The sequence below is a fragment of the Ornithorhynchus anatinus genome, chromosome X1, assembly GCF_004115215.2.
Source record: "Ornithorhynchus anatinus isolate Pmale09 chromosome X1, mOrnAna1.pri.v4, whole genome shotgun sequence".
In the NCBI taxonomy this organism is placed as follows: domain Eukaryota; kingdom Metazoa; phylum Chordata; class Mammalia; order Monotremata; family Ornithorhynchidae; genus Ornithorhynchus; species Ornithorhynchus anatinus.
The window spans coordinates 33,223,064-33,235,621 of record NC_041749.1 but is presented as its reverse complement, the minus strand read 5'-3'; the positions used below and the strand labels follow the sequence as shown (position 1 = coordinate 33,235,621).

Here is a 12,558-nt window from a genome sequence, read left to right as displayed (position 1 = left end):
CCTGGAGAATTTCTCTGGGATGCCCTGACCCACCCCCTGAAATTGCTTCATGACCTTGAGTCCCTGCCGAGTTCCGGGTGAACTCTGGCAGTGTCCAAGACACAGAATTCGGGCGCAAGGAGCCACAACGCTGAAGACCAAAACTGGACAGAAGAGCAGCCGAAATCATACCAAAACTGGACAGGGAACAGGCCAGCTGCAAACCAGACTTGTCTGCTATAATCCCTGACCTCTGTCCAACCTCTTCTAAAGTCTGTTACAGATGCTAGGAGCTCTCTAAAAAGATCCAAAGAGATGCAGACTTTTGGATCTCAGGAAAAACTCAGTCTCTTTGCTTTCAAATGTAAAAGTCTTTTGGAGGGCCGGGAGCTGAGGGGTGGGGGTGGAGGGCCTGAAGGAGATAGGGGCAGGATATCCCTTGCCATGAAGCCATGCCCCACTCTCTCCCACTCTTTCAGAGGTCAATCCAGTCTTAGCCAGGCTCCAGGGGAATGGGTCTGAAATGGCAGGCGGGGTGGGGGTGGGGGTCTCCTGAAACCCCTATCCCAGTTTGGGGCTGCCCCAGGGGATGCGGTGGGCCATTTAGGTGGACCCCCTCTGGACTGTAAGCTCATTGTGGGAAGGGAATGTCACCGTTTATTGTTGTATTGTGCTTTCCCAAGCACTTAGTAGAGTGCTCTGCACACGGTAAGTGCTCAGTAAATATGATTGAATGAATGAGTGAATGTTGGGGGTAGAGGAAACAGTTTCTGGCCTCTCCTCTTTTCTCTTCCCTCTCTTCAACCTCCCTCCTGAAGTCTTCCACTTCAGAAAATGTGACGTAATGCTAAGAGTCTGCCCCATTCCTCCCACATAGCTCTCCCTGTGCCCCACAGCCCAAGCAGCTTCTCCTTCTGCTCACTCTCTTGCAGGAGTTCTGAAACCAGTAAAGCTGCCTCTCCCCAGGCCCAAGTGGGCAGAAAGCTTGGTCCGTCCCCCAGCTGCCACGAGACCCGTCCCATGAGCGTCTCCCTTCCCTGAATGACCCAGACCTTGAAATGGAGCTGGATCTTCCACTGCTCTTGGCATAGGCCCATGAGTGGAAGATTAGGAGATTTACAAGATGTAAATGGGACTGTTTACTCCAGGTGGAGGAGGGAAGGTCTCAGATGCAGCCAAGTATAAAAGTAACAAGTGGGATGTGAGGCGGTGAAACATTTCAAAATATTTCTCCATCAGGAGGAACAGAAAGGTATCCTGCGGGGCTGTGGGCAAAGAAGGCTAGATACATTTGGTAGATCCTGCCCTGTGGAGAGTGGTGATCTAAAATGAATAAATAGAGCGGCATACAGAGATCAGACAAGTGGATAAGCTTTGTTGAAGGAATGAATGAGTGAATGAAGCCTTTATAATTACCCTTCAGGAGAAAGGAAGGATCTGGGTTGGGAGAATGATTGGAAGAAGGGGATTGAGAAAGGGAGGAGGTTGTGGTCTGCAGACTATGAGCCCTTTGTGGGCAGGGATTGTCTCTTTGTTGCTTAATTGTACTTCCCAAGCAGTAGTACAGTGTTCTGCATACAGTAAGCGCTCAAAAAATACGAATGAATGAGTAAATCACAGGTCTATGAATTGGAAGTACTGGTTTTTAATCCCGACTCCCCACTTGTCTGCTGTGTGACCTTGAGCAAGACACTTAACTTCCCTGTGCCTCAGTTATCTCATCTGCAAAATGGGGATTAAGACTGTGAGCCCCATATGGGACACGGACTGTAAGCAGCCTAATTAGCTCGTATCTATCTCAGCGCTTAGTACAGAACACATAGTAAGTACTTAACAAATACCATTAAAAAAAACCGTGACCAACCAATCAATCGACTGTATTTTTCGAGCACTTACTGTGTGCAGAACACTGTACTAAGTTCTCAGGAGAGTAAAATATAACAAAGCTGGTAGAGGTTTCAGCCTAGAGGGGAGACAGACATTAATATAAATAAATAAATAAATAAATAAATTACAGATGTGTGTAAGTGTTGTGGGGATGCATGACTACCAGTTTTTGCTTCTCTTCCTGCAGATGTCGGCGTTGACCTCTCTTCTCTCGGTCCTTCGGGCCTTTTCCCGCAAAAAGATGCTTCTCCCCAAGGAATCGAATCTTCGGCGCTGCCTGTCCACCCTGGACCTGGTGGCCTTAGGAGTGGGCAGCACGCTTGGGGCCGGTGTGTATGTCCTCGCCGGGGATGTGGCCAAGGTCACCGCCGGCCCTAGCATTGTGCTGTCCTTCCTGGTGGCTGCCTTGGTATCCGTTCTGGCGGGACTCTGCTATGCCGAATTTGGGGCCCGGGTGCCCTTGACGGGCTCGGCCTATCTCTATAGCTACGTGACAGTGGGCGAGCTGTGGGCCTTCATCACCGGCTGGAACCTGCTGCTGTCCTACGTCATTGGTACAAGGCTCTGGCCTCTTCATCCTTAGCACTTGCCTTGGGGAAGTCCCAATGTGGATTAAGGGTGGGACCAAAGGACCTGGAGGCCAACCAGAAGTTTTTGAAGGCTGGCCTGGTCAAACCTGGCACCCAACTGGGGTTGGAGTTGGGAAAGGAGCAAGTTGTGGTGGGGAGATTTCTAGGCACCTCAGCAAAGAGTGGAGAGGAGACCAAGCTAATAGGCTGTACTGTGTTTCCATGCAAGTAGGATTCTTGCCTCACTTCCCAACTCTTCTCGAAACAGGCAGGAGGGGAGCTGACTTGGCCCTGCTCCCACAAATCCAGCGTCTCCCCTGTGCCTGTAGCTACTCAGGGAAGGGAGCTGGGGAGATGTGGCGATAAGGAAGCCAGGAATGTGATAACGTGACATGGCTGTCACTCTCCAAGCAGGACATACAAACCTCTTCCTTATTCAACTCAGGTAGCTCTAGCTGCTTCCCAGACTGCTCTCACTGCTGTCAGATTCAGCAAACTTTTTTGCTCCAGTTTTCCCTTCAAGACCAGCTTCTTTAAACTCATCTCTCATTGAGGTTTTCAGTGTTCAGTCCTCCCTGCCCCTTTGTCTCCATCCCCTTTGGAACAGGCCCTTGAGAAGACCTGTAGACACACATAGTTCTTAGCAAGTCCTGCCCCTGGCAGTCAGGCTTAGAGATGACAGTGGTGTCTCCTGACCTCAAGTCCACTTCCCACTACTCTTCTGTGGTAAATTTCTGGCTCTTCCCTAGGAACATCCAGTGTGGCCCGGGCCTGGAGTGCCACTTTTGATGAACTGATTGGCAAGAGAATGGGTGTGTTCTTCAATACCTACATGGCCATGTCAACCCCTGGGCTGGCTGAGTACCCAGACATCTTTGCTGTCTGCCTCATTGCTGTGCTGACAGGTACCCTGGAGTTTCTGCTCTCTGCGGATGGGTTCAAATCTCAACTCTTTTTGCTCATGAAGGAGATCAAGACCTGACCTGCAGAGATTTGAAATAATTTCATGTGGGATCCGGAACCATTAGAGAGCAAAGCTGATGGCTGATGGGACAACCTGGAATTATATTGGGACTTGTTAGGGCAAAACATCTGAGCTGGGAACCTTCTGAACTAGTGAAAATGGTGGAGGACAAGGACTGTTTATAAGGAACAGGATCTATCTTAGTGTCCATTTCAGAGGTGCTCAATAAAAGTGAATTAACTGTAAGGTTATGCCTGGCTGAGTTCTAGAACTAACATGATCTTAGTTTCTCAAGGATAGAGAACATCTATCCCAACCCCACCTCCATCAGAGAAGCAACTGATTCTAGGAATGGGGAGGAGGGTGGAGAGGTAGTCTTGTCTGGAGAGGGGGATAGAGTAGGTGTCCTCATGCTATCTCCTTCCTTGATCTCCCAACCTCATTCGTGGGCATGAGGTGTCATCAATCCCCTGGGTCTCATTTCTGCTTCCGCAGCGCTGCTTTCCTTTGGGGTCAGAGAATCGACGGTGGTGAACAAGATTTTCACTGGTGTGAACATGCTCGTACTACTGTTCATTGTGCTGAGCGGCTGCATCAAAGGGGACCTGAAACACTGGCAGCTGAGCCAGGAGGACCTGAGGAAACAAGCTTTCTACCTTGCATGGTGAGAGTCTTACAGCCTACACAGAAATGAATTCAACTCAGGAGAAATGTCAAAGCCCTGGATGGTGCCCACTCTCTCACACCATTATCTCCTTGAGTGCTGTTGAGCAGAGAGGGGAGCAGTGGGGAAGATGGGACTAGAGGCAGAGGAGATTAGGAAACCGAGAAGTGGCTGGAGATTTGCTCTTCTGGCACTCATCCTTCTCAGCCTACTGTGAGACATCCTGACCAGCCAGGTATCCACTACGCACTGTGCTCACTCTTCCCTGAAAGAAGGAGCCACTGAAACGTACCTCAAATGTCAACTCCACCTAGTCTGTCCACTCAAGCCCCTGCTTTGGGTACCTCCTCGGAAGGACCAGCAGAGTTACTGCCTTCATAATATTATGGTAATTTTTGAGCACTTACTATGGGCCAGACACTGTACTAAGCACTGGGGTGGCTACAAGCAAATCGAGTCAGACACAGTCCCTGTCTCATGTGGGGTTCACAGTCTTAATTCCCATTTTGCAGATGAGGTAAATGATGCACAGAGAAGTGAAGTGACTTGCCCAAGGTCACCCAGCAAACAAGTGATGGAGCCAGGATTAGAACAGGTTCTAATCCTGTTCATCCTCTCAGTGCTTTTGTAGAGTGGGAGTTGATTTAGCAGAGGAAAGTCAGAAGTTTTTTTATTTCTCCATCCCCATCTCACAGTATATGGGAGTCCTGCCTGAGGAGAATTGCTCCCGGATGCTCAGACTCCTGGAGGGCTTGTTTTCAGATCCCTGGTCCCCTCTGTAGGTGCCCAGCTCTCTAACTGGCTGTTGATTTGTTATCGCTGAGCTTCCTGGGGTCTCATTCAACATGGAAGGATATCCTGTGGCCTTCCAGTTCTGGGTGGTTTGGGGAGGGATCTTCAGACCCCACTAGTCTACTCTATTCCCAAGGCTCACCTCTTGAATGATTCCCCCTTCGCCTTCCTCCCCACTGATAGGAATGAGACTTCGTCCAGGAATGAGACAGGGGAGTTCGGAGTGGGAGGATTCATGCCATACGGGTTAAGTGGGACCCTAGCCGGAGCCGCCACCTGCTTTTATGCTTTCGTGGGGTTTGACTGCATCGCTACGACAGGTCAGTGCTGAGAGGGGAGACGTTCCGTGTCCCGAGAACTGGCCTCGGTTGATCCCGGGAGTGGGGTCCGTCTGGGAGGCAAGGAAATGATGGTAAAGCCCAACAGGAAGCGGGGCAGAATGGGGAGGAGCTGAGGGAGTGATGGGGGTGGGAGCTGGAGAAATCCCCAGGGCCTCCCTGCCCCACTGGCCAGTGGGGTGAGCAAGCATGTGCTTTATTTCTCCCAGGAGAGGAAGTGAAGAACCCTCAGCGGTCCATCCCCCTGGGAATTGCCATCTCCCTTTTGGTCTGTTTCCTGGCATATTTTGGAGTCTCAGCTGCCCTGACCCTGATGATGCCCTATCACCTACTGGACATCCAGAGCCCACTGCCTGCTGCCTTTGAATATGTGGGGTGGAACGTGGCCAAGTATATCGTGGCCGCTGGGTCGCTGTGTGCCCTGACCACCAGGTGAGGCGAGGTGGTGGCCGATGGCTGTAGGAATGGGGTGTGGGGGGAGGAGTAATGGGAACAGAACGGTTTGGACGCCCTGTGCCCCAGGCGTGGTCCTTATTTCCTGACTGGTTCTGAAAGCATCAGGACTTCTATGGTGGGTGGTTCTGGGTGGGCTGGTCCAAGCTGGAGTCCCGTGGGGAAGTCCAGGAACACTGTCCATTTCCATGCAGGCCTAGCTTGGAATCCTTCCTGAACTGACACCTATCTCATTCCACAGTTGCTCCCACCTTTATGTGCCCTTCTCCCCGAACCCAGATATATACATGGGCTGGGTGGAGATCAGTCAATCAGTGGTATTTATTGAGCACTTGCTATGTTCAGAGCACTGTACTAAGTGCCTGGGAGTGTACAGTATAACAGAATTAACAGACATGTTCCCTGCCCATAATGAACTGACAATCTAGAGGGAGAGACAAACAATTAATGTGAATAAACAAGTAATTTATAGTACGTAATTTAAAGCTATGTATGTAAGTGCTGTTGGGTTTGGGGGTGGTGGTGAAATATCAAATGTCCAACGTTCATTCAGTCATATTTACTGAGCTCTTACTGTAATCAGAACATTGAACTAAGCGCTTGGGAGAGTACTAACTAACAATAAACACAATCCCTGCCCTCAGCCAGTTACTCCTCAAACCCCAAAATGACTCTTCCCCTCTTCAAAGCCTTCCTTGAAGGCACATCTCCAGAAGGCCTTCGCTGACTAAGTCCCCCTTTGCTGTTTTCCCACTCCCTTCTGGGTCACCCTGACTTGCTCCTTTTGTTCTTCCCCACCCTCTAGATTGTAAATTCATTGTGGGAGGAGAATGTGTCTATTTTTTGCTGTACTGTACTCGCCCAAGCGGCTTGCACACAGTAAGCACTCAGTAAATATGACCGAATGAATAAAGTATATAGACAGGAGATAGCCAGGTGGCCTGGGTGGGCTTGGTAAAGAGGGCTGAGTAGGGAGGGATAGGTGGGCTGGGTGGTCTGGGTAGAAAGGATTCCCTGTTCCTGAAGGTCCATGTCAACTCTGGCTGTTAGCTCGCTGTGGGAAGGGAATGTATCAAGCAAGCTTTATAAGCTTTAATAAGCTGTTTTATTGTACTTTCCCAAGCGCTTAGTTCAGTGCTCTGCACACAGTGAGCGCTCAGTGAATATGATTGATTGATTGATTAAAAACTCTAGAGATTCCCTTCACTGCTCCCTCATCCCGTTCCTGGGGAATTAAAATGAGGAGGATCCCAGAGGAGACCACTGATTGATGACGTCCTCTGCTGCCAGAGATCTCTGCCAGCCCAGGCATAGGTCTCCCTAATATCCGTAACTGGATGTGGGCTGAGGAGTTGGAGTGGGAAGAGGGTGTTTCTGGGGGAGACCACTAGCTGGTGTTGCTTCCTGCTTCAGGGGATCCCTGCCCGCCCCAGACTGCAGCACTCTGAGGCCTTTTCCTCCGAGCATCTCTTCTTCCCCACAGCCTGCTGGGCTCCATGTTCCCGATGCCCCGCATCCTCTATGCCATGGCGAGGGATGGGCTGCTCTTCCGACCACTGGCCCACATCAGTCAGCGGCAGAGCCCAGCAGTGGCCACCTTTGTGTCCGGAGGGGTGGCAGGTATGGTCTTCCCAGGTGGGCAGGGTATGGGGATGGGGGCAGCTCCGGCCGGGAGGAGGCTCACCCTCTCCGTTCACCCCCTCTGCCTTCTGTGAGGGGGATGGCTCAAAAGGTCATCCTTAGTTATGGAAGGGAGAGTTGGGATCCCCCTTATTGACTTGAGGGCTTTCTGAGTCCCAAGCTAAAGAAAAGGAAGAGGAAGGGGGTATCAGAGTCCCTAGAATAGTGGTTTGGGGAGTGGGGTTGAGCTACCTATACACTGTTAACAACTTTGCCAGATCTCTGAGGTTTTTTTGTTTTTTTAATAGTACTCATTAAGCACTTCCTATGTGTCAAGTACTCTTCTAAGCGTTGGGGTACATACAAGATAATCAGGTTGGACACAGTCATTATCTCATGCGGGGCTCACTGTCTAAATCCCCACTTTAGAGTTGAGGTAAATGAGGCACAGAAAAGTGAAGTGACTTGCCCAAGATCCCACAACTGACAAGGGATAGAGCTGGAATTAGAATCCAGATCCTTCTGATCAGGCCCATGCTCGATCCACTAGGCCACTATCCACTAGTTTGCCTTTAAAATTGCCTTTTCACCTGGTCAGGTCTGAGTAGGAACCAAGAGGGACAGAGTGGCTTGTCCTTAAAGGCAGGAGAGGAACAGAGCATGGGAGGTCCAGGCCAGAAGGGGCCTCCATCCTGACAACCACCCCAGGCCTGGAGACAGGGTACGGCCCTTGGTGGAGTCTTAGTTGAACTAAGATGGGGATGTGGAAGGTGACTTTCATCCCTGATCCAGGAGGCAGGTGGGACAGGAGAGAGGTTCTGAGAACTCTCCCCCTACCCATTAGAGACTCCTTGGGAGGGGGAAGCAGAGGTCAGGTCTGACATGCAGGGATGGGGCTGAAGGGTTTGCAGGGAAGGAGCCGCAGGATGAGTCAGGAAGGAGGATCCCATCTACCAATTTTCCTGGGGAAAAGGAAGGAAAAGCTGACCAGTCCCTCCCAGTGCCCCTTGGAGAGCTGGGCTGAGCCCAAGCAGGCTCTGACCAACAGCCAGCAGCTCAGTGACTTTGTTTTCCCAGCCCTCATGGCCGCTTTCTTCGACCTGAAAGCCTTGGTTGACATGATGTCCATTGGTACCCTGCTAGCCTACACCTTGGTGGCCGTCTGTGTCCTCCTGCTCAGGTAACGATGGCAGAATTGAGAATGGGGGTAGGTGGGAAGGAAGGGGGATTCTGATCTGTGGTCCAGCCCCTCCTCCAGAAGCTGTCACCCATGCAGCAGAGGGGCCCGGCTCCCACAACCATTCACCTCTCTCTCCTATCTTCGCTGCAGGTACCAGCCTGACACTGATGAGAAGGAGCTCCCTGACTTAGAGAACTGTAGCCAGTCAACTCAGCTGGAGGTCTCTGACCCTAACCCAACACCTCTTCCAACTCCACGCTCCTCCAGACGGGTGTCCTATGCTGTGGCGCTCGTGGGTAAGTGGGTGCCCGCTGGCAGGGGGAGAGGTGTTCCTGGCAGCTAACTCTGACAGAGGGTGTCTTGGCAGTCTTGAAACCCGTCACTCTCACTCCCAACTCTAAAGCACTGTCGTATTTGGGGCAGGTGTAGTCACACTGACAGTTGATGCAGGAGGAGAGGGTTGTCCTGTCCCTGAGTACTTGTTCCTTCATTCACTCAGTTGTATTTATTGAGCTTTTACTGTGTACAAAGCACTGTACTAAGCACTTGGGAGAGTACAACAGACAGACACGTTCCCTGCCCCATTCCCTGAAAGCACTGGGGTGCAAGATGAAATCAACACCTCCCCCTTTCCCAGTGAGTCTGAGGGAGTAAGTGAAGATGAGGCCTCCTCTAAAGAGAGCAGCAGGGGAGATTCTGTCACCTGAGGAGAGGCAGGTTTCAGTGATGACAAGGAGGAGCAGTGAGTGGGTCAGGAGCAGGACTATAATGAAGGGAAGCGACCCCATGAACCCATGATGGAATGGGGATTACACAAGCCTCACTTGGCTGAGGCTGTTGGGGGGAGGGGTTGAATGGGTGAGTTGACTCACAGAGGGGTGGGGGGGGTCATTGTGGTTGAGGGGTGGCACTGGGACAGGATAATAGGGATGGGGTGTGGGGAGAGGTTGGAAGAAGGAGGGAGAGGGGTGTTGGGAGGGGAGGACTGGGATGAGCTGACTGGAGGGTGGGGGTTGAAGACACGGTGGGGTCAGGGACATTTAAGCCTTGTAAGTGAGGTAATATTTAAAAAAACAAGACAAAACAAGGAAAAGCAGCAATAACTACTTAATCCAATGATTCCCTGAGGCTATTGTTGCATTGTGCATAGATCCCTGGGTCCTTGAGTGAAGAGGCCAGTATTTAGGACAAAGCAGAGTCTGGGTTGGTGTGATGGCAGGCAGCAGTTGGGCCCCACTGCTACTCCACATCACTGGGTCCTAGCAGGTTCCAACAAGGAGGGAAGGGTCCCCTTCTTTCCCCTAGCTCCATGCCGGTGACCCCTTTGTGTTTGCTTTGCAGCTGTCCTGGTGGTGATCGTGAGTGTGGTGACCTCCGTGGGGCTGGAGTGCCTCCTGTCTGGGGCCGTCTCATGCATTCTTGGCCTGACTCTCCCTCTCTTGGGCATCCTGGGTGCAGCTCTCCTCATCTGGTGGCAGCCTCAGAGCAGCAAGAAAGCAACCTTCATGGTAAGAACCCTGAGGAGGCCTCAGGAAGTGGGGGAATCTGGAAGATTGACATTCGCTCTGGGTCCAGCTCTTCTTTGCTATTTGTTAAGCACTTACTATGTACTGTGGTAGATACAAAGTAATTATGTTGGACACAGTCTCTGTTCCACCTGGGTGTCCCAGTCTTAATCTCCATTTTACAGATGAAGTAACCAAGACACTGAGAAGTGAAATGATTTGCCCAAGGTCTCAGCAGACAAGTGGCAGAGCTGAGATTAGATCCCAGGCCCTTGCTTTATCTACTAGGCCACGCTTGATCTTCCCCTGGCTCTGTCCTGTTTCAGCCAGCACCTTCCTCAATTTGGGGGCTGGATATCCAGAAAGGACTCCAACATAGTCATGGCATGCCATCTTCCCTGTGGATTTCCACTAATCCTTTCTCCAGTGCCCCACCCAATTAGAGCAATGATCTGCTCAACAGCACAAAACATGAATAGCCTGGAGCAAGTGAAGAGCAAAGCTGAAGTTTCCCTGATTTCCTTTAGCCTCACCTCATTTCTTTAAGTCCCTCTGTCTGTATGCCCAGGCTCATCTGGTTGATGAGGGGAGAGGAACGACAAGAAGTTAAAGCATGTGTCTCAGCTGCAAATCTCACAGTGGCTCTTCCTGTCCTGCTATGCCCTTTTGTCCATCTGCCTGGACGCCCTTTTGTCCATCTGCCTGGTATCCCTCGGTCCCCTTCCCCTGGGATTTCTGGTCATTTCTCTTTAATCCTGCCCATCCCACCCTGCAGGTTCCTGGCCTCCCGTTCCTCCCAGTCTTCAGCATCCTGATCAATACTTACCTGATGGCCCAGCTCAGCACTGACACGTGGCTGCGGTACGCCGTCTGGATGGCTGTGGGTAAGTTAGAGCCCAGGAGTCAGGGAATCTACACGGTGCGAGAGCAACCTCAATCTCAGGGTGTTCAGAGACAGCCACAAGAGCTTCTTTCACAAACGGGGGAGGGGAGGGAGTAGAAAAGGGGTGACCTTGACAAATGGGCCAGTCCATCAATCAATCATATTTATTGAATTTACTGAGTGCTCACCGTGTGCAGAACTCTACACTAAGTGCTTGGGAGAATACAACAGAGTTGGTAGACATGTTCCCTGCCTACAAGGCGTTTACAGTCTAGAGAGAGGAGCTCACAGTCCAGAGGGTGGAAATGTTGTCCTGACCAAAGGCAGGGGACTGGCCTTTTGGCAATTCCTCTTAGCTTTCTTATTCTGGGGTTGGGGAAGTGGAAAAGCCTTGTAAAGGCTCTTCAAAAGCCTTACCTGCCTCTCCAGACACATTCCTGTTTGCTTGTCATCCTCCCAGGCCTCCTCATCTACTTTGGTTACGGGTTTCGCCACAGTGTGGAGAGAGAACGCTCCAGAGATCTCCCGGCAGGAGAAGTTGGGGGGCCCGGGGAGAGACCGCAGCAGTGAGCTCTGGGAGGAGATGCTGGGTGAACCGTCTGCACTGCCTTGGACTCACCATCAACCTCCACTGCTTCCTTCCCTAGGACTCTCGAATCAAGTGTTTGTGTCAATGTGTTCTGTCCAGGGACCCCCTTGAAAGGTTCTGTGAGACCGCTTGCACTGTGGGAAGAGGTTGAAATGGACCTTATTTTTTTAAAGAAATCTGTGCTGGGTTGCCTCTAGGGCACCGTGCCCGGACTCTGCCCCGTTCAGGCATGCAACCTGCGGCAGTTGCCTATCCTCTCACCCTGAACTCCCAGTGACCTCCGCATGATGCCTGTTTGCTGTTGCGTCATGCGGCACTTGGTGTGATGTGATGAGGTCATTGTGTTGTGCCTGGTGGGATCCTGGAGGGGTTGGTAGCCATGGGGACCCAGGCCAGGTGCTGCCTCCCCACCATCCCTGCTCTTCAGGCACCTGCCGGGACTCAGGACTCATGTGGGGACGCTTCCCGCTGATGGCAGCCGTGGCAGCAATGGCAGTTGCTGAGGCGAGGGGTGCCTGGAGGCCGGAGTTGGGGTCTGAGTGCGACTCCACAAGGCCAAGCCCATTGACCCCACGTAGCCTCGCCCTCCCCAGCATCTGCCGGCCCTCCCCAACCTCCCCCTAGCCTTCCTTGCTGGGGCCTGGCACCGTGAGGCTCTTGCAAGAAGTCTCCTTTTCCCCTGGCCCCTTCGGCACCGCTGGCTCTTGCAATCCTCCTGGCCTCACTGAGACGGCTCGGCTCCCTCCACGCCCGATTGTGCTCTCTTCCCTCCATTGTGCTCTCTTCCCTCCGCTTGGCCACTCCTCATGATCCCACTGCTCCCCGGTCCCTGATGTAAATACATTCCAAGCGCTTAGTACAGTGCTCTGCACATAGTAAGCGCTCAATAAATACTACTGAACGAATGAATGAATGTAAATACATGTCTTTGCATAAATGCACCTTCTCATAAATGCTCAGCCTTGACTTCTTTCATTTAGGGAAGCAGAGTGGCCTGATGGGTAGAGCTCAGACCTCGGAGTCAGAAGGACTGCGTTCTAATCCCAGCTCTGCCGCTTGTCTGCTGTGTGATCTTGGGCAAGTCATTTCACTTCTCCGGGCCTCAGTTACTTCATCTGTAAAATGGGGAATGAGA

The 12,558-nt window shown here is 51.7% G+C and overlaps 1 protein-coding gene across 1 annotated transcript; it reads left to right on the top strand.

Moving 5' to 3' along the window:
• The first annotated feature begins 2,017 nt into the window (after nucleotides 1–2,017).
• LOC100089051 (cationic amino acid transporter 2-like) lies at nucleotides 2,018–11,404 on the top strand. Its single transcript, XM_016225551.2, has 11 exons — nucleotides 2,018–2,420; nucleotides 3,185–3,340; nucleotides 3,895–4,042; nucleotides 5,024–5,175; nucleotides 5,403–5,625; nucleotides 7,130–7,266; nucleotides 8,344–8,446; nucleotides 8,597–8,742; nucleotides 9,788–9,954; nucleotides 10,727–10,835; nucleotides 11,295–11,404. The coding sequence occupies exons 1-11, from the start codon at nucleotides 2,018–2,020 to the stop codon at nucleotides 11,402–11,404; spliced, it is 1,854 nt and encodes a 617-aa protein (XP_016081037.1).
• Nucleotides 11,405–12,558: the final 1,154 nt, after the last annotated feature.